Source organism: Neopsephotus bourkii, unplaced genomic scaffold (genome assembly GCF_033783945.1).
Source record: "Neopsephotus bourkii isolate Nb327-2 ecotype Australia unplaced genomic scaffold, CSIRO-AGI_Nbou_v1 NB_1508, whole genome shotgun sequence".
Lineage (NCBI taxonomy): Eukaryota > Metazoa > Chordata > Aves > Psittaciformes > Psittacidae > Neopsephotus > Neopsephotus bourkii.
The window spans coordinates 4,464,049-4,491,731 of record NW_026901984.1 but is presented as its reverse complement, the minus strand read 5'-3'; the positions used below and the strand labels follow the sequence as shown (position 1 = coordinate 4,491,731).

At 39.3% G+C, this 27,683-nt stretch overlaps 1 protein-coding gene and 1 long non-coding RNA gene across 3 annotated transcripts; one reads left to right on the top strand and one right to left on the bottom strand.

Annotated features, from left to right (window-relative positions):
- Positions 1-8,640: 8,640 nt before the first annotated feature.
- LOC133221031 (uncharacterized) lies at positions 8,641-14,038 on the bottom strand. Of its 2 annotated transcripts, XR_009727868.1 has the most exons (3): positions 13,968-14,038; positions 10,397-10,437; positions 8,641-8,864 (listed from the first exon to the last, which is right to left on the bottom strand). It is a non-coding gene; the product is annotated as an uncharacterized LOC133221031 (long non-coding RNA). The 2 variants fall into 2 exon arrangements; XR_009727867.1 differs by lacking the exon at positions 13,968-14,038 and having other exon boundaries at positions 10,397-11,383.
- A 3,060-nt stretch (positions 14,039-17,098) lies between these two features.
- Positions 17,099-24,484, top strand: CUNH7orf57 (chromosome unknown C7orf57 homolog). The gene is given in 7 exon segments (XM_061369579.1): positions 17,099-17,253; positions 17,256-17,291; positions 18,041-18,130; positions 18,133-18,148; positions 18,276-18,435; positions 23,100-23,200; positions 24,127-24,484. Coding segments are annotated over 7 exon segments (807 nt in total). The 5' UTR covers positions 17,099-17,108; the 3' UTR covers positions 24,386-24,484.
- The last annotated feature ends 3,199 nt before the right edge of the window (positions 24,485-27,683 follow it).

The window sequence follows — 27,683 nt, the reverse complement described above, 5'->3', positions numbered from 1 at the left end:
AGTGAGCAAGGAGCAAGCATTTTGTGGCTTACTGAAAGCAATTAACATATGGAATATGCAAGTTTTGTAATGATTCTATACATTGAAGATAGGAGTTTCAAAAGCATAAATTTCCTGTAATGGTATTAAACTTAAATTAGTACTGTAGATGAGATAAAAGAAGTGCTGGTTATATGCACAATTGCTACTTTTAGCAAACATTTTCTGAGATTAGAGGAAGCAAAACAATCTTTAAAATCCCTTGAGAAGTGTGATCCTGTAAGTCCTCAAAGCAGTCTCTGGTACACTTACCATGGAAAGGAAAGGAGACCTATCAAACTGTGCAACACTTTGTGTTGGTGTTGCAAAATTACTGTAATAAAAGTTAATCAGAGAATGTAATGAAATTCTGCACAGCACTGCCTGATTTTATTGCAAAGCATTGATCAGTTCACATTCTACCCAATCAAAGACCATGAAGTGATGAAAATCCATGCTAATAATAACACAGAGATCATTAAGAGGTGGCATGATTTTAATACAAATGGGAAAAGAGTATTATACTTGCCCATAGCATGTCTTCTAATGGAAAAAAAGCACCATGCCAGGTACCCCTGGCTTTATAATGTTAGCACAAGCAATCTCATTCTAAAAACACACCCATTTGGTGGGTTCATATTCCATATTTCCTTTACGACTACAAGTAGGATTTGCTCAAGATGTGTATATTATATTTACTCCTGCTGGTCAACACAAGTATTTCTCAACACATGACTGTAAAAGATGTGCCCACCAGATAGGATCTTTAAGCTACATAGGAATTAAATCTATTTGGGACTTAGGTTTGGTTCAAAATGACTTGTGTGACCTGTTCAAACTGGTTTACTTTTTTGTCAGCATTGTTTTTATTTCTTTTCTTCTCTTTTTTTCTTCCTCCTGAGGTAATAGCCTGTTATTCTGGTGTATTTTGGAACAGCCTGTGTACACAGTTACCTCTCTAAACCAGCTCACCCCTGATCCTCTGATCCTCTCTGATCAGCTATTTCATGGAACATGATGAGTTGTATTATATAAATTTTTCCAAATTCCACTGGAAATTCAGAATTCGGAGTGGCTGAATCCAGCAGCTTCAGTGAGGGGAGGATCCTGCAGTGACATGCCCCAGGTCCAACCTGTAACGAGGCTCAGCATGGATTCCCAGTAAGCATGCACACACGTACACACATTCATAGGTTACTTGTGTACATATATATATGGCTGTCCCCAGAGATCAGCACAGGCAGACACACCCAGCACACATGCAAATACAAACACGACCAGGATGAAGATCATTATGAAAATAGAATATTCTTCGAAGATCTCTGATAGTAAACTTCTAATTTCCTTCACACTCACTACTTTCCATGCCTTCTGCAAGTCTTCTTCAGCTTTCTCCTTAGCTTTCTGTGAAGTAATATTTGTATCAAGAATTTATTTTTCAAATCTGTACTTAAAATATGGCTGAAGTTAAGTTTTTTACATTCTTACTTCTAAGGTTTTATTCATTAAAAGAAGAATCATAGAATCATAAAATAGTTAGGGTTGGACAGGACCTTAAGATCATCAAGTTCCAACCCCCCTGCCATGGGCAGGGACACCTCGCATTAACCGTATCACCCAAGGCCTCGTCCAACCCTAATGAAGAGTCAATCCCCAGCATCCCTATAGGCCCCGTTCAGATATTGGAAGGCTGCTATGAGGTCTCCACGCAGCCTTCTCTTCTCCAGGCTGAACAGTCCCAACTTTCTCAGCCTTTCTTCATATGGGAGGTGCTCCAGTCCCCTGATCATTCTCGTGGCCCTCCTCTGGACTTGTTCCAACAGATCCATGTCCTTTTTATGTTGAGGACACCAGAACTGCACACAGTACTCCAAGTGGGTCTCATGAGAGCAGAGTAAAGGGGCAGGATCACCTCCTTCAACCTGCTGGTCACACTCCTTTTGATGCAGCCCAGGATACATACAGTTGGCTTTCTGGGCTGCAAGCGCACACTGAAGCCAGCTCATGTTCATTTTCTCATCGACCAACATCCCAAGTCCTTCTCCGCAGGGCTGCTCTGAATCTCTTCTCTGCCCAGCCTGTAGCTGTGTCTGGGATTGCTCTGACCCAGGTCTAGGACCTTGCACTTGTCATGGTTAAACTTCATAAGGTTGGCATCAGCCCATCTCACAAGCGTGTCAAGGTCCCTCTGTAATCAACTTTTTTTTTTTTTTTAATGGAGTCAATTTCTTTGTAGGCAATGTGGATTGAAACCAAACTCCAACAATCAGATGTTAATTTTTACTGTAATTCATTCATAGTTGCATCACCAACAACAAGGTGACTTGATTCTGATGTCTGCTTTTGACAAAGTGAGGAGACAAGGGCTATGGAGGGGGCTTTGTTACATCATCTCAGATTTGCAGATGATGTTGTAGAGATCAGATAGAAAGTCAAAGTATCGTACAGTTTTTGGTTCTCAATAAAGAAAGAAAGAGGAAGAATATCCTTTACATGCTAAGCCTGCATGAACCATGTTATCATTGGATGCTAAATAATGGCATGAAGCAATGGTTGAATGAACTGCAATAAATCTGTAACTTATCATCTTTTAATATTGTATTTCTTCCCATTATAAGGTGAAATAGAATCATCAGGTGAGATTTAGGTTTATCAGGTTTAACAGCTGGTGTTTTGTGGCTGAAATGCACTTGTGATACCTTGCCTTTTCACTTTTGGGTGCACATACATCGATTTTTCCCTGTGATAATGGTCTGAAGTAATACTGGCCTGAAGTGGCTTTTTGTGATCTTGCTTAGTTCTGTAGAAAAAGGAGAGAGAAAAAAATCACACAGTTTACAGCACAAAAAGTCTTCATATCAAGCCACCTGGCAATATCTCAGATTTTTTCCTTGCAATGCTTAATTTGCTCTGAGCAGCCTTGAATGTGCAGAACACCAGGTAGGAGAAATTTGTTTAAAACTTAGAAGTTACTAAAATTACAATAGTCAAATTCTTGCTTACAATCTGAAAGGGACAATAGGGACTTCATTTGGGAATGAAAGGATGTAGTAGTATAAACAGCCTCCTTCCCAGTTTCTAACATGTAGAAGGTAGACTATTCTGTTTCACATGGATACTTGATGTTATTGCAAAAAACATGTTCCTGAATTTTTGAGTTTTTAAAATAGAAGGGGCTTCTAATTTGTACTCATTCATTATAAAACCCTATTAAAATCTGGAATCTAGCTACTTTTTGACAATAACTGTAGCATTTAAAAAGCTTTCCTAGTGCTCAGGCAAAATCCAGCATGAGTTACTCAGAACTGTAGCTTTTTACAGGGGGGTAAACACTGTAAGAAAGTAACATCAGAGCACTTCATCAAAGTACATGGGGGAAAAGAAAACAGCCTGGAGGGAAAATGCAGCTATCCATCTTACACAGGGTCTGAATTGTATTATTTCACAAGAAAATCCAGGTAGGTTGTTTTCAAACAATTAAATTGTTTTGAAGTGCTTAATCAGAAAGAATGCTTCCTCTCCTGTGCTTCTCTTGGTTGTCCTCCACTGTGAACCACAGCCATCTCCTCCACATCACCTTCCTGTTTCTATTAGGCTGAGATGCATTCAGGCTCTACCATAATGCCTCAACAGTGCAGCTTCCAGCCTGGAATTTGTTAACTCCTAGGTATCGTTGTGCTGAGAAATCAAACGTAAGCATTAAGCATAGATCAACTTCCAATCCATGCAGAATTCATCCAGAATTTTTCATCACTTCAGGATGAACAAGGATTCAACGACATCAAGTAAAAAGGGCAGATGATGGGAGAACGCTGCCCAGAAAGGAGTAATCTCTTTGACATATGAACCTCTCTCAGTGATTTTGTAAGAATAACAGAGATCTTATATGCAAACAATGAGAAACAGGGAAGAAACAAAGAAATGCCTATTTGTCTCACATTTTGATCAGCAAATGCCTCCATTTATGAAGCTAGTTAACTGGTTATGTTTCCAGACTGTACCCAGTTTTTAAGCAAGCCAAGGTATAAGAACAGTTCTAACTGGAAGGACAAACCATGATCTATTAACACACACATAATTCAGTAATCTTTCAGAAGAGGGTCTGAAAACTTGAGCCCTTAAGGAAAGGCAGTCAAAACATTTGACATCTTTTCTTACAAGGTAATCTTTAGCATTTTCTCACTCCAAGACCTCCCAAATATATGTGATGTACCTGACTGAGAGAGATATTGTTCTTCCCCTCCTTTTTTTTGTTTTAATAAAGGCTATTTAAAAAGCAGAGCTCTATACATATGTTTACAGTACCTTGTCAGGGAAAAAAATTCCCTTATGCTGATGCTCTGAAGATGGCACCCATCAATGTTACTATATGTTTTTCTTCTACTCTTAACCCAAAGCTCAGAATTGCTTAGAGCACAAAAATGAACTGAAGAGGACAGTCCAGCTGGAATTTTCATTGCTTTTGATGTCACCAGTATAGCAGTTTGGAATGCCAGTGGAGGAAGGGAGAAGACAGGAAACAGCAACTGACGTAGAGGGGCCATTATTTTCAAAGGAGAGAGAGAGATTTTAGGACAAAGATGACTCAGTGGAACACAGTAGGAGTTTGAGGGAGAGGAGATGTATTTCTCTATGTCATTCCCAGCCCATTATTTTGTTCCCAAAGTCTTCTGAGGATGGCCATATGATATTGCATCAGCAACATTTTCACCCATCTGTCATGTTCTCCAAGAGCAGATATACAGACAGATTAGGATTTTCTGACCACTTCACCCTATCAGGAGTTAGTAAATATGTTTGGAAATAGTTTTGCCAAAAAGTTCCAATGAAAAGATTAAATTCTCCATAGCAAGTAAAAATCAAAGGTTTCTTTTACATACACCTCTGTTTGGTGAAAACTTTCTCAACTTTATATTAGAAAGAGGTGTCAAGCATATTTTAAGTCAATTTCTCACATAGTTTGACTGATACCATGCTTATGCTGAATTTTTCATTTTCAGCTATACTTAATATTTAACACAGTCTTAGGCATATGAGAAAGTGAATAAGATGTGTCTCAGTTTTTGCAAGTATCAGATGTTGGACTAAAGTTCAAGGCAATGCATTTCGGGAAGTTGAAAAACTGTGGAAGCACAGAACATGAGAGGTGAGGCTCCCCTGGACCAAATTTATGTTTAAAACAAACATCAAATGACTGTGCCTGGGTGCAAAGAAAGGTCATAAACCATTTTATTGCTATTGTTTAGTTTCATTTGCTGAGGTCTTAAAGCAAAGTTGATATTATCAGGTTAAATAAATTTAAACCAAATATTAAAAAGACACCTGTTATTCCTCTCTTTGATTGCCTTTCATTTGTTTTACAGCTCAATTGAAACTGTAGTGGCCCAGAGAAAGAAATGAGACAGAAGTCCACTGATCAGTTAAAAGGCTATATGGGCAACTGGCTTCTAGCCCTTGCTCCAGTGAACAGTTTCATACCTGATTATAAAGTATCTAGGTGGCTATGATGTGCTGCTGAGGACTTAAGGAGCTCTGTCCCAAATCAAGCAAAAAATGCATGAAGACTGGGTCTTCTGTAATCAGTCTGAGTTCTTCCAACAGCTGAGTACAGCAGACTGACAATTGCTACACTCAGACTATTTTTTTATGAAGATGGGAGGCTTAGGCACTATCTCTGAACCATTCTCTTGTGTTGAGTCACCTGTATGAATTAACAATATGAATCCCAAAGGTGTATTGGCATTCCTTCAGTTCCACATAGCCCACACAGAAGTTATTCTGCATGTGTCTGCCAACAAATGTATAGGAAGCTCTGGGTTTTGAAGGTCCACTTGTTTTACTTGCATGCCTACTAAGACAGTCAGTTATACAAATCCTTCTAGTGAATCTAAACTTGTTTTCACTTCTAGACTTGTTTTCACTTTCAGACTTGTTTTCACTTCTAGAAACGTACATTTAGAACATGTAGTCTACTGCTTGTTTCATGCGTTCAGGGCAAAGATTTCACTGACATGATGTTAAGTATATCTGATGAATTTGCTCCAAGATAGCTTTATTTAAGAATAATTCACTAGAATTGGGCACTCACTCATGTCTTATATCTTCCTGATGTACTTTATTCAAGCAGAGGCTTGGCTGTGTAAGCTGTTTTAATTAACACTTTAATCTAAGCCTTCACCATCTGCTCTCCTTTATAATTACAAAAGTAAAGGGAATCTCATTCTCGGTAGTATCATTAAAATTCAAGATATTAAAGAAACGACATAAATGCATGCCATTTTATTCATTCCAAGGGCATTCATTTGCTGTGTTCCTTTTTACCGTTTTTGTCTCATCTAGGACTCAAAGGACAGAGCAGTGCTAAATGGTGCCAAAATATTTCCTTGACTTTGCTCTTGGGACTGCCTTTGAAATCATGGATGATTCACATGAGCTTCTGAATCGTAGAAAAGGAACACGTTGTGTAGCAATATCATTCTAGGCAAATAAAAATTTGCTTTCAGAAAATTCAATTGATTTTTTCTATCTTTTTCTCTATCAAATTCTCTAGATTTATCTGTTAAGAGGGGAAAAGAATATTCATCAAGAACATAAAAATATAGGCCACACTAACAAAAGATGCAAAAAATGAATGACAGAAGTAAACAAGATTTCTTGAAGCATTTTTTGAGTTATTGCAGCCATGTTATTGAAAGGATTGTATTTGACCTTGATCAACTAAAAACAAGATCTGAAGAACTTCTAAAACCTTCCCAATTTTGAGCCACCACATAGAATTTACTGGCACCATTTTGTTCTCTAGTGTTTATGTGAGCTCTTACAGGATGTTATTTTAGAAGCAGTTGGACATTTTACAGTGTGAATTTTTCCCTGCAGGTTTTTTGTGTGTGTATAACTTCTGTTTGCCTGAGAGTACACAAATATTTTGAAGATAATACAGGGATGCGATATACTTAGATCTTTCATGCTACTAAATGATGCATTCTATGCTCTGAAGATTACAAAGAGGCAATGAAATGAAGCTGTGGCTGTAGGAATTTGGATTTAGATGCAATAATAGAAATATAAGTTATCAGTTATGTACTTGTGATCCCTGTGCATTGCACAAGGAGAATTAGGCAATTCAGAAAATATCCCCAAATCCAGCATGTTGATGAGGGAACTGTTTAAAGTTAATAACAGAATGAACACAGTGTCTTTCTCCACAGCATAAGGCACCTGAGAGTCTGCAGAAGAGCAATGCATTTTTCCCCCCTCCTTTATTTTGCCTCCTTTTTTTTTTTCTTTTTCAAGAGGGGTTGCTAAAAGTGCCAGCACTGCTCCTGAATACCTCTCCCATAGACACAGTTGAAGAACTGATTCAGTGATTCTGAGACAAGGAAGGCTGAAATCGTGGGACTCACTGCCCTAAATCATTTGCTGAGCAGTGGGACTTCTGGGTTCTCATCTCTGCTAAAGCTTCTCTGTTCTTTGTTGACTCTAAAGCTGTCTAGCATATAATTGTCTTAGAGATCACAGACCTAGGGCTATTCTTGCTGCTTGTCCTCATGGCTCCACGAATTTTGCATTATCTTCTGGTAATACATATGATGTACCTATGGAAATACCTTGTCTTTGCAGCTGTGAGACTTTGTTGCTTTAATGGGCAAAGGGTACTTTCCTCATCTCTAACGAGTGTGCAAGCCACAGGTTCATGACAGAAGGATGCCTACAGACACCACTGTCTTAGAGAAAACTGGACATAGCTTGGGACTTTACTGCTACACTTTCTAGTTTCAGCATCCCGACTCAGCTTAGCCAAGAGATATTTTAGCAGATGCAGAACTTCAGCTGCAGCATATCTAGAACCTGCAATTTCTCTGGGAGCTGACTGGTGAATTTCAGACGTTTTTAAGTTCAGTTAGCAACTAAGCAGATGTTTTCTCATTTGTAATTTTGAAGCTTGACACCTGAGATTCATCTATCTACTGTATCTGGCACCAAGGGGCTTTTCTGTATGTTCTCATTATTGCAATTACCATTGAAGTTGATGATAGCTGCCCTTTTCTGATTGCCAAATTCAATTCCTGCTAGCAGGCTTTTAATTAATTCTGATAATCAGTAGACCAATCATCAGAGAAAGGCAAAAGGGGCTCATAAGATTTAATTTTGCCCATACTTCCTCCTACTGAAAATTATGACTCAGTTGGAAAGAGAAGGCAAATATGTAGCACTGAATGATTCATTACAAATATTTCAAAACTCTTGACAGCATTTATCATTAAAGCTTTAGAAATGTGTTTCCTGGAGAGAATCCTGTAGTTTAGATCTTCCAGTGTGGGCATGCTGTTTCACCCAAACCGAAAGTGGGCTACAGCAGCTTCAAATAAAGTTTATAGTCTTCGAAATTTCTGCCTTCCTGTGAGATAATCTCAAGAAAGTTTGGATTTATGTCCATGTAGGCTTTTAGAACTGGCAAATAAATACTGTGTGCTTTTTTGTAGATGCAACCTAAACACAATTCTTGGGGAATTTGGTAGTTGGGTGTTAGTCAAATATCAGAAAAGTTCTTGAGAACTAAGAGAGGGTAGTATATTTTTTATTAGACTACCTTGAATAAATAGAAAAAAAAAGGGGAAAATCTTAATATCCAGAAACTTTTATTTGTGTATGGAGCAGAAGGAACAAATTTTAAAGCTTAACAGAAAGTTGAGTTCTTCCTCCTGTGCAAACCAAAAATAAGCATATTTACACTTGATCATTTTGCTATGACTGCTGAAGCTTTTCTGCCTGAATCTCATTCAACCAGAAGAACAGTAGATCTCTTCAAGATGATTACATGTTGCACCAGTCAAAATCTGCAGCAGCTGAAACAAAGGAGTGATCAAGCAAGTTCATTTAAAAGGAAAAACTGAAGCAGAAAATGTTTAATCTTAGATCACAAAAAATGTAATTAAGGTACAATCTGAATACCAATAAGCATATAGTGTCCCAGGCCCTACCTGCAATCTCTTCTCAGACACAAAAATGTAGGTGACAACCTCTTTACAAGCTCCTGGTGTCAGGGAGCTCATCCAGCAAAAGCTGCCTCTGCTGTGCATCAGCTTAATTTCAACATCCATACTATTCAACAAAGTTGTATAGTGTGGGTGTTCAGATGCGTCCTCACAAAGAGTGTTTAACCGAGATAGTCATGCATGGCTCAGAGCTCTCTTTTACAGCATGGAGTGGCACAGTCATACCTCCTTGGCACAGTTACATGCTATGAATTCAGAAGATAAGCAGTGAGGGAGAGATGCAGTTTGTGTTAGAGTCACGTGAGTAACTGTCTATGCTGGTAAATTAAACATGGCTGAGACCTTTGTTAAACACGAAAGTCAACTTGGTGTGAGATGCCTCTCTTGGTAAATTCACTGCCACAGACTCCCAACAAGACAGCTACACCCCACCTGCAAGTTGGTGTTCACAGAATATAACCCCATGCTGGGTACCTGCAAGTCTCTCTCACCTGCCACAGCTGACGTTGGGCCAATGATGCCACTCCCTACTGACTCAACTGCTGATGATGCTTGAATCAGACACCCACCCACCAATCCTCAGACGCAACCCTCACCTCTCAGTAGGCTCCACATGGCCCAGTTCAGATCCTAAGCTTGGGAGATCATCACGTCCAGCCTTTATCCCAGAACTGCCAAGTCCACCACTAAACCATGTCACTAAGGTTCTCATCTACATGTTTTTTAACACTTCCAGGGATGGTGATTACACCACTTCCCTGGGAAGCCTGTCCCAGTAACTTGTCACCATTGCTAAGTTCCAAGCTGTAGGAAAGAAAATATCACATTCATAAAGAACTAATGCTAGTTACACATAGCACAGAGTGTGGACCAAAGTAATGCCAGTTAATAGGTTCCAGGGTCACTTAGGACAGCCATAAGGGCTGCTGCAGAGATACCACACTGTCATTCACTCCCAGTGATGTTCAGTAAGGCTATGCTGCTTACTCTGGCAATGAATAGTATGAGTTAAAACTGGTGCAAAATAACTGGCTCTGGAGTGATCACTTACTGGCATAAACCCCAATGACACTGTAGACTTAATTCTAAGGAAAAAGCGCTTGTTGCAAATAATTTGCAAAGTTATATAATTTCTCTTGGGAATACTATGCAGCACAGAAAACTGACATGCTTTCCTTCACCTGACTGCATAAAAAAATATATCATATAAAAAAAGAGAAACTTGAATAATGAATGGCTTAAGCCACCACAGAAAAAAATAGACACATGTATGGGAAATTGAGAGTTTGACTATGCTTTTCTGTAGTGTTTCTATTGAGATTAATTATGGTGGTTAGCATATGACTAACTCTCTCATTCTTTTTCTTGGGAAAATCATATACCTTATTACCATACAGTATGTCTGTGATCGTGACTTCTAAAGCTGGAAGAAAATACAAAAGAGACCTTTCTTAATCATCACTTGGTGTTAACACAAAGGCACCAGAAGGAGCAGATGAAACAAACCATTTAAGTTAATATACACTTGTCAAGCAAGAAACAGTATGATGACATGACTCCAGTCTCTCAAAGGAAAGAAATTTTTTTGTTCAGTGAAAGCTGATATCTCAGTAAGCCACCCAGTACAAAAATAGGAAATGAAGTTAAGAAATGTAAAGCTCTTCCATTCCTCTAATCTCTTCTCTTTGCACTAATAAATTATTATGTTTAATGTTATGGGATTTTACAGAACAGAAAGCAAGCCATAGCTTGTCATCAAAGCTTGACAAAACCAGAACTTCTCTTTTATAGTCAACATACAACGACAATTTTCATAGAACTGTTACAGGTGTCAGCTCCCTATAAATACTTGTGTTCTATTATAGGTAAGTCATACTCAGAGGACAGGAACAATTGAATGAAAACCTACCCCTTACTAAACAAAATAACAGTCAATGGAGTGCCAGCAATGTCATGTAGAAGATTCTGGATGACACATGTAAATCCCATACCTCTGTGAGAGAAGGTACTGTTAGTCTTCTTGCCTCACTGAGGGTGAGCATAAGGGAAAGCTTTGAGCGTTCTCATGGAAATCTAGCATTATGGTTTGTTCCTAGGTAACATACTTTCAGCATGGTAATATCAGCAATAAATCTGGATATATAAACATACTAATAGAAAATTAATAAAATACAGAAAAATACAATGAGTGTAAGTTGCAACATAAGATGTATTATGACAATTGCAGATGGTGCATAACTCATAAAAATGTCATATTAATGATGTCTGGAAGTTTGTTCAAATCCTGTTGCAGTCTTGACAATCTGGTCAGTATCATACCTGATAGGAATAGTAACCTGGTTTTGATAAGCAATTGCTTTTTTATATTTGGGAATGTACCATGTTCCATATTGGTCCTAAGGGTCCTGTCTAAGTTACAGGCAAATATTCCTCCAGCAGCAATATGAATTAGGTTTTTGGTTTCTCTGAAGTCATTCTGCCATTACACAGAACATCACAAAACAAAACCAATACCTATACAACCCAATTTTCACTGAAGTACAGCCATGCAGTTATCATACACTTAGCCTAAACAGCAGGTACCTGAGGTCATATTATTCTTACAAGTGTCTTGTATTACTAAACGTTCATGGTTTCCCCATTTTACATCCATGAACACAGAGTAGATTACCTTTGTTATTCATGCATTTGGTCCCTTGAACTGGTAGCCATCCATATTCTATTAGATAAAATAATGAGGAGTGGACCATATTGGTAAATAGATTTTTATTTACTTTCCCTACTTATGGTGCAGTGATGAATAGATCCACTTAACAGACTACTTTCACTTCCTACCCCTAAGCTTTGATAAAATGGAGTTTACAATACTGGCACAAATAAAATAATTGGGTCCCTAACATAGCAGAATTCCCACTATTGATCCAATTAGTTTGTTTTTCATCATTTATAATAAAGATTTGCATGGTAACATAAGCAATGGTAGTGCCGGTATTGGAAACAAATTTGTAAACACCAGCATATATATCCCTGAAAATCTTCTGGAGTTTTTTCCAGGTGGTTAGGCTAATGGTCAAGGTATTGGTAGTTGCATCCTCTCCATTTATTATGTCCATAGTCTGACAATTATAGCTTGTTTGCTTAATGGTCCTAGCCTGGACACTTTTTTACTAGTGATTTCTAAGTTGATAGAATCCAATGTTCCTGTGCCCAATTCAACTGTTCTTAATGCCCTGGAAAGATTCCTAACTATGCAGGTTTTACAGTTTGCAGTCTGGATGTAGTGTGTGCAAGGTAAACGATATCCAAACCACTCATTACTTCAGTTGTGGTCATAATAAATTTCCACCCTTCAGAGGTACATGTCAAAGGACGTTCCCTGCCCTAAGGTTTGCTTGTTGTTTATTTTAGACAAGAGAATCCTTTAATCCTTTTTTTTTTTTTTTATGATCAAATGCACTGGTTATCACTATATTATCTGCTTGCTTCTTAGTAATTAAACAACCTCACCTTCTGGCATGCTGATGCAAGTCACATGCTTCAGTATGTCCAAATCATTCATGCAGCCATTCAGCAATCAAAGCAGAAAAAAAGCCTTGAGTCCTGAATGGTTAGGCAAATACCATCATTTCCTGGTGTGCTGCTACATGCCCTATAGTAACAAGATGAGAGTTGGCAATATCTTATATTTGCTTCTCTGTATATGAGATATATGGGGAATTTGCCCCATTTTCTAGCTATTGTGTAGCATTATGCCATACAGCATAGGAATCAGTATATATGGCCTGTGCCCTATTTCTAAGAGCTAATACCATGGCACAGAGCTCTGTTAATTGACTATAACCTCTTATTTGCTCAATTATTACAGGTTCTTTGGCTACAAATAAAGTAGCAGCCGTTCCTTGCCATTTACACTGTATTTTTTGAGCACTCCTGTCAGTAAACCAGAGGCCATCTGGTTGCTGGGTTAAATTCAGGCATCCTGGCTAGAAGAACAAGGAGGCTTCATGTATTCAATGTGTGTTTCTATATGTGCCATAACTTCAGTAATTTTATTCTCCTTAGTTAAGCCAGATACAATTTCATGATGATAGACCTACAGTACTCACCTTTGTACAGTGGCCTTACATGCTACACCTAAAGGTGCTGGTTTACCAACAAGCATGGGTTTAAAAATTGTTACTGGCAATGTATATGCTCCTTTCCTAGGTCAAGGGTTCAGTCACTGCCTGTCCTTTATAAGCTGCTGACAGCATATTATCAAGTGGAATGATCGCCGCCAAATAAACACATATACTGCACAACAGTGACCTCTTGTGGTAATTTTAATGTTTCTAGTTATTTAGGCAATACCGCACGGCCAATGGTTGGAGTGTTCAAAACATGCATTAAAGGAGTAAATGTACGTAGTGGAGTTGCTCCACTGCATCTGGTACATATCATAGAATTGTAGAACAGCAGATTGGACGGCACCCCAAGGATCATCTTCTTGGAGGACAAGTCTTACAAGAACCAGTGCAACTGCAGCGACCTGAACTGAGCTGGCTTTGGTGCCCAGTAACTACACCACACACCACATCCCGTGTCCTGGGTGACCACCATAATGGAGCCCAAAGTCACAGACTACGTGAACTTAGTGGACGTTTAGTATACATTTAAGAGCACTTTAAGGACATTTTACAGGTGCGTTCCACAGAGCAAGGAATGATACCTCTGTACTATATCAAAGGATGAGGAGTGGTGGTTAATTGGTGGTTAATTGGTGGTTAATAACTGGACAGGGTGGGACCTGAGCATGACATAAACAGTATGGAATAAAGGGTGGAGAATGTGCTGGTTTAGACTGGGATAGAGTTAATTTTCTTCATAGTAGCTAGTAATCCAGTGTTCTGGATTTGTGCTGAAAACTGTGTTGATAACACAGAGATGTTTTAGTTATTGCTAAGCAATGCTTACACAGAGCCAAGACCTTTTCTGCTCTTCTAGGCTAGGGGTGCACAAGGAGATGGGAGGAGCCACAGCTGGGACAGCTGATCCAAGCTGGCCAAAGGGTTATGCCATGCCATATGACGTCCATTGAGAGGAAAGCAGCTTACCTGATGTGTAAAAAATGCATACTGGTAACTGGTGCTAGCAAGGTTTTGCAACCTCTAACATAATGTAAAGGACTGGATAATTTTAATTGGGGTTGACAAATTCAAATTGGAGTTTTATACTGAACTTCTTCCTTGATAGGTGTCAGCTTCTTCTCCAAAGTAACATCTGATAGGACAAGAGGCCTCAGGCTGTGCCAGGGAAGGTTTAGATTGGACATTAGGAACAATTTCTTCACAGAGAGGCACTGGAACAGGCTGCCCAAGGAACTGGTAGAATCACCATCCCTGGAAGCATTCACAAACCATGTAGATGAGGCCCTCAGTGACATGGTTTAGTGGTGGCTTTGGCAGTCCTGGGGTAAAGGTTGGGCTTGATGATCTCAAAGGTCTTTTCCAACCAAGTTGATTCTATGATTCTATGTCATGTTCAGCATCTAAAGCTAGGGGAAGAAGAAGGAAGAGAGGACATTCAGAGTGATGGTGTTTGTCTTTCCAAGTAACCATTACACATGATGGAGCCCTGCTTCCTCAGGGATGGCTGAACACCTGCCTGCCAATGGGAAATAGTGAATAATTTCTCTTTGCTTGTATATGTGGCTGTTGTTTTACCTATTAAACTGTCTTTATCTTAACCCATGAGTTCTCTCACTTTTCTGATCCCCCCCCTCATCCCACTGGGGATGAGTGAGCAAGTGCCTTTGTAGTGCTTAGCTGCCAGCTGGGGTTACACCACGACAACTGCCAAGACAGGAAACATCTGTGTCCTTCCAGTTTGGGTCAAAAGGAAAACCCAGACAGCTCAGGGTCATAACCCACACAGCAGAGCACAATACACAGATGTCCTAAGCTCTGTAAATTACTAAGACCTAGGCAACTGCCTATGGACTCCCCCTGTGACACCAAAAACGGTCTTGTCCCTAATTTTGCAGAGACAAAAGGCCTGGTTCTGGCATTCATGACAAGACCAAACACACTGCTGCTGCTTTCCACCACCTTCAGAAGCTCTCAGGCCGCCCTGCACACCCACCCGAGCTCTTGAAGACACACTGCAGGTATGAGAAAAAAAGAAGACCTCAAGCCTTCCGCGGACGCCCCTCAGTATCCCCTGCGGTGCGGGCACCAGACATCCCCTTACTCGGGACAGACCCCACTCCTCCGCCACCGGCACTGGGACGAGCGGGCAGCTCGCAGCTGCGCCTCCCGTGGGCGGAACCGGTGGGCAGGTGAGGCCCCGCCTCTCCACTAGCGAGGCTCCGGCTGTGAGGGATGGGAGTTGCGTGAGGCCGGTGCTGCGCTAGGCCTCCCACGGAGGGACAGCGGGGTCAGTGCCGCTCTGCCTCCCGTGTAGGCCTTCCCCCTGCGGAGGGGCTCGGGGAGTCCCGGTGGGCAAGTGGAGGAGCTGTCGATTGCTGTTTCCGTTTCTCTGGGTCTTTCTTTCTCTGGCCTTTCTACCCCAGGGTCTCTCCGTGCCCCGCGGCAAGGAGAGGTGCGGCTTTCCGGCGGGCCCGTGACTGTAGGGTTGAAGCTAACGGCGCGGTGCGGCGCGGCGCGGAGCGGCGCAGCCACCAAGGGGGTTCTCGCAGGCCCAGCCCGTTTGTCTCCCACCTGGCCCTGTGCCTCTTGTGGAAGTGCTGGTGCCTGGGTGCCAGGCTATCTCTAGTGCTTCAGGCTGTTGCCGAAGCTAGGCTGGGGAGGAGGAGCTTTTTCTGTGTCGGGTGAAGAGCTTGCTGTTTAGATGGGTGCTAGGAAGATCCTGTTGGGGAATGTGGAGCTAATTGCTGGCCTTTGCATAGCTCTGCAAAGCCCAGCAAAAGGAGAGTACCATTGTTGCGGTTTCTTTGACAGACAGTTCCTGCCTGCCTGAGTTTCGCCAAGTACTGGCTGAGCTGTAAGTATCTTTGCCACCCCCAGATCATTCCACCTAGTGTCCTCTTGCATGCTGCATGAGGGCATTTCCTCCTTTTGCAGGGCTCTTCTAGAATATGTCAGGTGGAAAAAAGCACTCTGAAACACTTGCCCTCTAGGTGAATCCTAGTACTGCTCAGCCTGTTTGACTGGGGCTTCTGATCCCCTTTAGAGGAAGTTTTGATTTTGTTTCATAATCTTAAACCATGGTGTGCAGTAGAGATTCAGGAGAGTGGCAGCCCAGCAAATTGCAGAGGAGACAGCCTTTGGGATAATTGGGCTGTGCAGTTTCTCATGGACCAGTTAGTGAAGTGACAGCAAACACAGTATAATGTTTTTCGCTCCTGATACCATTAAGAGTAAGTGCTTTGGGGTATTATTCTTACACATGAGTTGCAGCATACTTAACATATATGTGTACCTAAGAGCTCTTTAATAGGCTGTCTGCCTTACGGTAGTTTACTTACACCCACGAAATGGCATTTGATGCACTTGGAGTAACTTGGCAAGTGTCCTGTGACATGATTCCTTAGACTGTCTTTTTCTTCCTTGTCTGCCACTCCCTTTTCCGATTCATGAAGATTTGTTTATGTTTTCTTTTTGCTCACTAGAAGTTGATAAAGTAAGGTATCTAGAGATTGGGTGGTGGTTGGATGTTTTTGGGGAGGCGGGGACTTTGTTTGCTTGTTTTACAAGTAAAGACCTGCAAACAGACAGGTACTGCCTTTGCTTTTGTTAATGTGTGAGGAGGAAATGGAAACAAAAGCTTAAGTGCTTCTTGCTGTCTGTGCCTCTTGCTGCTCTTGGTGTTCTTGGAAATAGTTTTCTTCATGAAGATGCATGATCCCCTGTATTAGAATACAGTATGTGAAATTTGAATGATGTTTCAAACTGAAACTGAAGTTCCCTTATTGCATCTGATCCTGTCGATGTTGTGTTTTCTGTATTCTCCAGAATAACCAAGCCTGGTCTTCTGCCTCCAAGCTGAACAACACAGCATGTTGCTCAAGTTTCAGGTGGGCTCGATTTGTTATTGCCTGGAAGAGGGTTTTACTATAAGTATTTTCCATTATCATAGGACAGACAGTAATACCACATGCCACTAACAGGACTAGAGAAGTCAGTAACCCTGAAGAGCCCACTTCCTCCAACATCCCAGATTCCTGCTCTTGGTGATCTTGCAAATGCTCCACATGAAATGCCATCCAGGTGCTGCAGGAAGTGCATCAAAGAGACAGATTCAGCTATGTCAGGCTGGCAAAGCAAGGAGGCCAATCTGGTGGGTGTCTGTCTTGCTCATTTTGTTTCCCTTTGTTTTCTTTGGCTTTGCTTGGGTGTGGTGGTGGGAAGTGCCTGTAGATACTACAGAAGAATCCTCTGGAATTTCGAAGTTAAATGAAAAGTTGATGAGCGATGTCACCTTGTCAAGCCATCCTTGTAGTCGGTTGTGTATAGGTACTTTTTGTCAAAATGTGTAGTCTTTCACTGTATCTGATCTAAGCAGATGATGACAATTTAGCTGCATTTCAGTGAGGTCTTTACCATTTATGCTTGGGCTGTTTAAGTAGCAGTCTGGTGAAAATAATGTCACAAAAAAAGCTTCATGAGATAACTTGGTAGAGGTTTATAAAGTGTTTTTTTCTTTCTTTTTTTTGTGTGATGACATTCAGTTTGTTACAGTGCTGTTCTTGTATGAAGATGATCTGTGTTTTTATTATTTCCTTATTTCCTTTATCTAAGAAGGAAGTTTGAGGATCTTAAGCATGCATGCTCAGAGCAGTGACAAATCCAGAAATAAGTATTAACAGAGCAGTAGAAACATTTCAAAGCATTTAGAGCAAGACAAAGCACAAGTGGAACATAATGCTGCAAGGTTCTGACTGTCCATTTTATGAAGGAAAACCAATGGTCCTTACTAAATAAATCAGGCACTTTTTCCTGATAAAACAGCAACCTGAAAACAAAGGTAATGCTTTTGCAACCAGATAAAAGTCAGAAAAGTAACAGCTTTTGTCTTTTTCTCTCAAGACCTACTGAAGCACTACACTGCTGTGACAAGTAAGTCCTCTCCAGCAGCGTATGCTGCGCCTGACTGGTACTTGCACTGCTCCAATCCCCCAGGACCAATAAGCCATGGTAAGTCTGCTGAGAACTTACATAACTTCTTGAGTTCTTCACTTGGTAGTGTTTAAAATGCTGTTGTACTAAAGTAGAAGATATGTATCCCTTGTATAATAAACAAGTGTTAAATCTTGGCCTGCAGGAGCTATGTTTCCTCTCTACCAGATTATGTAATTCACAAAGAGTTTAAGGCTGATGAACGTTGTGGTAACCATTATGAGATAAGAGGCCTTTTTGATTTTGATACGAAAACTGTTTGGCATCGGGATGCTGAGGACAAAGAACAGGCAGAGAAAAAGAAGGTATGGTGGAGAGGCACTCTTGTCACTTGCTTGGTTTGTAGACCTTGTGAAGACGCTTGTAGCTGGGCCTGTTACAGAAGGGAAGCTGTAGTCCACCCAAGCTTCTGTGTACCAGAGACAATCTTTATACTGCAGTTAACTGAGAAGAAAGCTGTGTTTCTCAAGTGCAGTAGGTGTAGCATAAGAAACAGAAATGCAGTTTCCACTCACATTATATAGTGCATGTACTGAAGTATGAAAGAAGGCCAGTAGTTAGTTTCCGTCTCCTTATGCTTTATTTCCCCTGCAGTTCAGTCTTGGTGAAGAGAATTTTTGTTTAGTAATTTTCGGGGCAGAACAAATGAGAGGGAGAAAGGAACAGAAGACTCTTCCAAAAAAGAAGTGTGCTTTAGTTTAAGATGCAAGAGAGTCTCTAAAGATACTGTAGTAGCTGTCTTTGAACAGAAGATGTATCCAAGACAAAATAAGTATAGCACAGGCTATGTCCAGAACAAACCTTTCTGAGTGATCTTGGTGTTTTGTCCAGGAAGCCTCTCTCCTGTCCTCCCTCTTTCATCCTCCTTGCCCTTGCCTGTTTTAGAAGTTGAAGCCTTATGGTTTTATTAATATTCTCTGTAATCTTGGTTGCCTAATTTACTGTAGGTCTTTGGAGTATCCATGGAAAGGTGTTTGATGAACAGAGGGGAGGATGTTGGATGTTTTAGGAAAAAAAGTTCTTAGCCTTTGCTGAGATGAGTAACTAGTACAAATTCAGAGTCATGGCAGGTGCAGATGGGAACACCTCATTACTGAATAGGTTAGGAAATGTGTACTTAATCTGTGGAAAGAGGCAAACAAGCAATGTATGCTTACACTACAATTTGCCTGGTGCTTGTAAGTGAATCTTTCTTTCAATCACAGATACAAGGACTGAAAGTGGAAACCTGGCTTGCCATGGGGTCTCTTGAATGGTTGAACTAGGATCTTCAGTACTCTAAAAGTCAAACTTTGGTAACAGTAAGACTAATGCAAGTCCATGTGATGACTGGTGAAGTTAGACTGAGGTCCATTTCTGTTTGTGTGAAGTTTGATAGAGACAGTTTCATTCAGTCATGTGAATGAAAGTTTCCATGTGATTTATTTAGCACCAAATATAAAGTGAATATGTTATATATTCAGCTAAGTTTCAAAATCTGTTGAGGCCCTGAAAGATAATCTACACTGTTCTTATGGAAGCTGAAGTTGAGTTTTGTCTGAGGTGCTAAATCTATCATATCTTTTTTCTTTAGGATTACGTGCCTGACAAGGCAGATTCTGTGTCTCTTAGCTTTAGCTTTACCTCCACACCACCATCTCTGGAATATTTGTCCTTCACAGTACCTTTCTTGTACCCTGAAAAGTGCCTCGTATATCTTGAAACATTGCATGATGCTTCTTTCACAGCTGCTTCTTGTATCTCCTCTTACAAGAGGTTTCTATCGTGTCCTTACAGGCTACCTTTCTGAAGAGTCTTCAAGCGAGACAATGGATCTAGCCCTGCCAAATGGTCTTGACTTTAGTTTTTTCACTGTACATCTTGCATGTTGAAATGTAAGAGATATGTTCCAAAATACCACAAGCAAATTTCTAAGCAATATTCAATTCATTCATTTGACTGTGTGATTATATTGCAGCAGCCAACTACTTCAACTATTGAGACTGAACATACTGAAAATATTTTTCAGTCCAGTCTGACTAAGCAGTTGCTCAGACGACACTCATGATGGAGTCATGGAGATAAATCCCTTAGGGCACCCTTAGGGACAAGTGCAAAAACATTCTGACTTCTAAGCGTACCTCTTCAACTGGGTTTGGAAAACATTGTTTCCCTTCTGGGCCCTTTCTCTAGAACATTAAGCCTTTATGCCACTTTGTTCTGAAGTATTAGAATCTCTACTGTTCATCGTACTATGATTGTCAATGTGTAGAGGACTGGAGATCAGGAGGACCATTATTACATGGTTCTCTGTGCCTTGTGATGGATCCTGTAGTTCCTCCTCAATGCCTTAATCACAGGGATAATTCTCATTCTTCTGGGAATTTTGCATCAAAATGCTGCAAAGATGTGTTAGTGCATGAAGGATTTAGCCTGTATGCTCATGGCAACATGATGGTCTATGAGCCTAAGTATGGATATTTTCCTTATGCACCATATGGACCAGCTGGGTTGGGTTGAAAATGCTATGACTCTTAAGAAAAAGGCAGCCATGTGTATGAGTGAGAGATCTGTTGCAGGGTTGTATCGTGGTTAGCATCAGCATTAGGCAATCTTCCTGCATCATCAGCAAGATTATTACTTCATTTCTGAAGAACTCTGTTTAGTCACTTGCCCGAAATGTGTATGTATATATGCATACATACATTCGTATGTATGTGCTGTAGTAAAAGGATTACTTGAGGTCAGGATTTGGAAGAGAGAAATTTGGAAGGTAATCAAATTTTCCCTTGATTGCAGGGGAGCCAGGACTTCATCCAGGGGCTTTTAGCTTTCCATGTTGGCAGCAGGTATCCGTTGTTCTTAATATACTAGCCAGGCACAATACTTAACCACATTTCATGTTTCTTAAATCTGAGACTAATAAATGTGTATGTATAATAAATTTAGGTACTAATTTTTAGGGCATGTCGTTGCTATCTCTTCACAGAGAAATCACTTTAAACTGAGAGCATGCAAAAAAGGTCCTACATAGTTTCCTTTATCTGGGTAAGTTGTTCTCTGTAAAACAGAGGATTGTCAAAGTGAAAATGCCTCCCCAGCTATAATTGTTGGGGTGTGGTGGGACAAGGGTCTGCTTTTAATGCTGAATTTGTAAACAAAGTAAAGTAACAAACAACACCTGGCAGATTGCAGGTGTCCTCCAAAGGCAAATTCTGACCTGTTTCCTTGCTCCTTTTGTTACTCCTCAGCTCATTTGAACAGCAGAGAATGTTTTGATACCTGCAGTTTATGCTAGTCTGTCTCATTTAATACCATGAAAAGAAACAGAACATGTTAAACAATATGACAGACTTGGTAGCAGCCTTCAGATGTTTTCTCATTGCATTTTTTTTTTCCTTGACTTTAGTTTGAGAGTTTGGCCTTTGTCTATCTCTAGTCAAAAATCTCTCTAGGGTTTCCCCCTCTTCCTACCTTTTAATTAACTTTTTAATTATTAGACTTCCTTTTCTAGTGCTTTGCTTCAATGCTGAGGGGAGTCTCAACTTTCCATCTACCATTTGTCTCTTGCCTGTCAGTTTTTCCACGTTGCCCTGTGTGCCATCATGCCTTCAATATGTGACAAAGGTTACCAGAGTTTGGTGATTTCTACTTGTCTTACTAAATTGCTTTTGTCAGTTGGAACTATTAAGTAGCTGGGCTGGGTCTAAAACTTCCATGGTATGTCAGATCTGAAATGGTGCAGTTTAATGGTAGATGGAAGACAGTACTATCATTTTTTGCACAATAGGATACAATTTGTGAAATGTAAAGCACAAGTAGGCTGCTTCAGCACAGAGTAGTGTTCGTGAATTTGAAAAGCAGTTCTGAATACCTAAAGCGTATTTTAATCTCTAGGTTGGACAACAAACTCTGCTCTTCCTCCAGCATCACTGCTTCTAGCATCACTGCATGCTCTTGCTAGTATCATCTCTTCTTCTCTGACAAATATCCATTTTTTTCATCTTTTTAAGCTTCAGCATAGTCAGGCTGAAATCTGATAGCCTATCCACTTATTCTTTTCCAGATTCTGAAATTTTTCTTCTGGTGAGACTCTGATTCTATTGAAGTCTGTAGGGGTTTCAGCACTGACTTAACACATTGATTTGCATTGATATCCTCTTTCAGGATCAGTAAAACTGTCTTAGGCTTCACTTTCTTTCAGAAAATGATAAAACTTACATTCTCTGAACATCCAGGTCTACTTCTTTTAGTGGCTTTTTAACTAGCTCACTGATCAGATGTATTCAAACGCCGTTATAATTTTCTTTGCTCTTTCTTTTTAAATGTGCACGGGCTTCTTGAGCAGTCTGTGGTGTGTTTACATCTACTTTGGAATCTTCTCCTCATGGATGTTTTCATGGGAGTTGTTTTGTAGTATCTGATGATGGTGCATCTAATTTTTGCATTCTGTTCATAATTTCTTGCTCTGTTAACTGTATCACGGTAGGTATTTCCACATAGGAGGAAAGTATATTTATCCTTAATGTACTTTTCAATCTACGGAGCAATACATTCCACTTCCAGTTTCTCTGTCCTGATTTTTTTTTAAAATAACTTGCAAGTAATAACTCTGATCTAAGATATTTTCGTACACAGCATACAGAGAAATGAGCCAAGACAAGAGGTTGCAACAGGTAAGTCTAAATTGGAAGCTTAACTTAGGGTAGAGGTGTACACTGAGGGAAAAGCTTGTGGAGAGCACATTTTACTTTATTGATAGAGTGAATGAACAGCTGGTCTCATCTAGAGTGACTAAGGTTCTGCTTTATCTTTTGCTATTTCTTTATGGTCCGCTATTCTTACTTATGGAAATAATATAGATAATAAAGTTTGATAAGAGTTGGGGCCTTTAATATATTCTTCACTTTTGAAGGTTATACTATCATATAATCTTCTTGGTTATTTTTATCATAATTCCTTTTATTAAGTGAAGATTTCTCTAACACAGGTAAAGCTCCCAGCTATAAACCCTAAATATCCAAGCAGAATGCCAAATGTTTCTATGAACGAGGAATTTAGTGGGAAAAATAAACTTTCCTTCCCACCCGTGTAAGTAGTATGCTTATGAAATTTATTAAATTCCTAAGCAAGTAATATTACTCTCTGAAAGTGCAGATTAGTGGCTATGTGTATGGGCTTTATGGATCCTTTACTACTGCCGAACTTTCTATTATCTGTGGTATTTTAGTTGTAAAACTATTTTAGTAATAGCACTTTAAGTCGTACAGGAAAGCTATTCAGTATGACTTTGCTTTAGGAAAACTATGCATAGAGTTGCATGTCTTCATGTAGCAAGCTTTTATTGTATTCTAAATTGTCTTGGTTTTGTCCTCAATGCCAGTGTACAGATTCAAATAATGATGTATATTGTTAGTTCTGTGAACATAGGTTACAAAGACACAAGTGGGGCTGCTATTTTAAGAAAACACAAACTGTAGCCTATGTAAGGTCAGTCACAGCAAAAGTACTGCAATGAACAGGGAGGATAAGTCTTTTAAGGAAATTACTATATCACCCATGATGTGATGTAGTATCATCAGCTGTGTGCAAAACTGAATTGTTTCTGTGTACTTTGTCTTAAAAAATTATTGGGCAGTCATCAGTAATCCCAGTATGTTTTAGAAATATATTAATGATGCAGAATAAATTAGTAAACTGCCTAATGAGCAAATCTGTAATGAAATTGCATCTTTGTGCAGTGCAGAATGAGTAGCATCAGCCTTTTTTGCTTACACATTCTTGTGTGATTCATTTTTCACTTTTTTTCCTCTTAAGACCAGAGCTGTGTAACTATTACACATATAAAATTCCGATAATCTTCAATTCCTACATTATTACATGTGGAATATATGTTTAGTTATTTAGAAATTAATTATAAGGCTAATTCCCTTTCTGTGCAAAATAAAATTTTACCACCTAATCCCTATTTTTGTTTACTTATGCTATTGTTTTCCTTAATATATCTGGATTTATAGGCCTGCTCAGAGAAAAAATGAAGCACTAAACTTTAGCAAATTAATTAGCAATGGTTATGGGACTGACTGGCTTCAGCAGTGTATCGGAAGGGACAAAAAGATTAAAGAAACATCAGAAAATACTGATCAGTCCAAAGGTAACATTTTTGAAAGCTGTTTCTTTTCAAGTGAGTTGGGATCTCAAGGCAACAGCAGAGGGCAGCCTGAATCATTTGTCTGTGTAACTGAATTACTCTGCTTAGCTTATAGTTCCCTATGAGCAGCTGAAGAGTGCTCCTGTTTGTAGTCAGCAAAGTCAGGGATTTAATGGATTTTTTCTATCTTTACAATTGCAGAAGTATGCTCTAATCCATGCGCTTCTGTGTTTTTGTGAAATGTTGCAAAGGCACAGTTGTCATTCTGCCTAAATTTAAGCAAAATAAAATATTTGTTGCTTATTTGTTGTGAATTGCCTTTGGCCACTAATATGTTTCTGAAAACTGCTTTGGCAAATGCCATTGATACTCATGTTTAAGAAATAGAGCACTATTCATAAGACTTTGTCAAAATAGATATATATGCTTTGTAAAGAGAGTGACGTTGTAACAGTTTTATTAGAGAAAAACCATTATTTGATGTTTACTTACGATTTCAGGCCTTTCCTTGTTGTGCACACTTGCAATAGCTATGAAAGACATCATTTGAAAATACTTAGGAAGAAAGGTTAAAGGGTGGAAAATTTCCCTTCCTTATGTCCAGGACCTTTTGCTTAGGCTTTTTACAATGGCTTGGTAACCATAGAGGCTACGTGAGTTTCCTATAGCAACCTTTTAAAATGCTGTTGGACACAGAGGTTGCAAGTTCCAGAATTTTATTTATTTATTTTTATTTGTATCAGTGAATGTCACTGAATTTGTATACACTGGGGATTGCCGTGACTCCCTTGATCTTGGTATATCAATGTGTGAAAGTCTTAGAGGACAGTTAATTTACTTTCTGTGACACCTTAGCACTTCCTGAATTCATTGTGTCTTCTTTCCATCAATACAGCGACAGTAACTGTGTTTTTGTGTGTGTGTGTGTGTGTGTGTGTGTGTGTGCTGAGCCTTTTCTTCCAGGTGAGTATCCGAAGAAACGGGGCAAGCAAAACTAGAAGTGTGTTATTGTTCAGAAATAAAAAATAAGGGATGAAACCAGGTCTCAGTCTGGACCTGAAAGAGGGTGCATGACTTTGAATAGTGGCTTCTTGGGTTAACTTAGTATCCAAACTCTGGTCATGCAGAGGTGCTGCCTTAGGAGGTGCTGAATAGTCTGATGTATCTTCAAAAATAAGATTTGTCTATATATGTTATTTTTGAGATGCTTTTCTTTTACAAATTCTTAGATAATACATCCTGCTTTGCTTGTATTGCCCTCCTTTGTCGATCGTAGCTATATTCTGATTAAGAGAGATTCTGTATCTCGATGTAAAAGAAGATTTTTGGTTTTTAAATGTTCTTAACAGTGTGGTTTCATCCAGACATGTGCTTTGATTCAGTTTTGACCATTTCATTCTTTTAGGTATTCACTGAAGGTAGTGCTTGTACTTTCCCACTTGGGTAATTTTGTTTGCTCATCCAAAGCAATTGGCAGCATGAGCACCTTGCAGCTCCCTTTTGAGATGGAGCTTTCTTGGTTATGTCTTGCACAGGATAAGTCCAGGACATCAGACAGGACATACATCCCCTTTGGTATGTAAATCTGTAACCCAGGTATGCTGATATGTGCAAACCATGTAGGTAGCTTCTCTATCTTATTAGCAAAAATGTAAAAGTACTGGAATTTGTGTGCCTTTTGATGTGAGAGGAAAAACTGAAAATTTTAATTGACCTTTTTATTGTTGCAGTTGAAGTTACCCAAAGAGCTTTAATTTTTTTTTTTTTTGTATTGCAGATTCAGAGCCATCGGCTCTCAAAATCTATTCCATAAGAATTCCTGTGTGGCTGCAATACTGCTGACCTGTAAAGAAGAATTCTAATTCTTTTCTATATTATGGTCTCTTTTTCTCCTTAAGATGTGTACAAATCTTCCTAAAGCAAATTTATTACATTGAGTTTTTTGATATCTAGGTCCTCTTTACTTTTCAACAGTTCTTTGTCAGTATTGGAGTTCTTGTGTAAAACTGTCAGATTTTTTAGGCAATTGTTGAAGACAGAGACAGAAAGACAACTGAGATCCCAGAGTGGTCACTCAGCACTGTTGTTTTATTGTACTTGTGGTCTTAGAAGTGTTTATATTGCTGTTTTTCAGATATTTTAGAAGTCTACACCCTATCCTATTGTAAAAATTATACCTCAGTCACTATTAGGTAATATCCACCTGACATTCTTATATTCTTAAAAGTTTACTTACGTGCCATTAATGTACACTCAGCTTTCCTTAGCCAAGCCCAGGATATATTTGATCTGCACTGTCAGTCAACTGAGTCTTCATGGATCACAGTTTGACTACTATGAGATAGAATATTAACAGCCTAAGATTTCTCTTTATAAGAGCAGGTGGAAAACCCTGGAATTCCTGTTTATGAATTCGGGATAGTGCAGAGTTGCAGCAGAAGCATAACTTGCCAGTTCTCCAAGAGATGTGAAATCAAAGTAGTGTAACATATCACAAAGTCCCAACTTGAGGATGGAAATCTGTTGCTTGAGTTCACCTTGCTTCAGTAATTATGTTTGTTATTTACTTGTGAGACAATGCAGTCATGCTGCTGGCAGTTTTAAAAGTCATCAGTAGTTCCATGTGACAGCAGTGGAAGATTCTGGGTCTGCAAGGGTTTTCAGTGTTTGTTTTTCAGAGAGATGCCAAAGTTGAAAGCTGGGTAGTTTCTTACAGAATCTAGCCGTATTGTTTTAAATGCTGAAATGTTTATTTAGTTGCATTGTGCTCCATTTCTGACTTGAATGCCTTTAAGTAAGAAATTATCTCACTTCTTACTTTTGAATACTGATTGATTTGCAAGCCCAAAGATAAAACAGAAGTGCAGTTGTATTTGATGAATTGAACCAAAGTATACTGAATATTTGAATATTTTTAAAAGAGAATTCCAGATACAGATTTAAAAATAACTTGGCAGTTTAGGTACCAAAGAGTAACTTTCTTTTTACATGCAACTATTTTTCCATAGCAGAGTCTAATGGCTGTTTTCATTTTAATGTGACCAAATATATACTTCATTCTTACCACTTGCATCTTCTTAGACTATACTTGAATATAAACATGTTTTCAGAGATGAAGGATACATATGCATTAACTTTCTTTGTATAGCAAGGCACACAACAGTTGAATTGCCCATGCATTTCTTAAGCATCTAAAATTTAATTGATTCAGCATATCTATTTCTAAAATACTTGTATCTGTACTGAGTAATGCAGACTTAGTTGTAAAAGATGCAGGATGAAGCCAGTTCTTTTCTGTGAAGAGTGTAATGTTCTGCTTTTGCAGTTCTCTGTAGATCATTTTTCAGAATATTATGCTATAGCCTGGAAAATAAGCTAGAAATAGAAATACAGAAGTTCAGTCTTGGCATGTTTTGTCCTCCT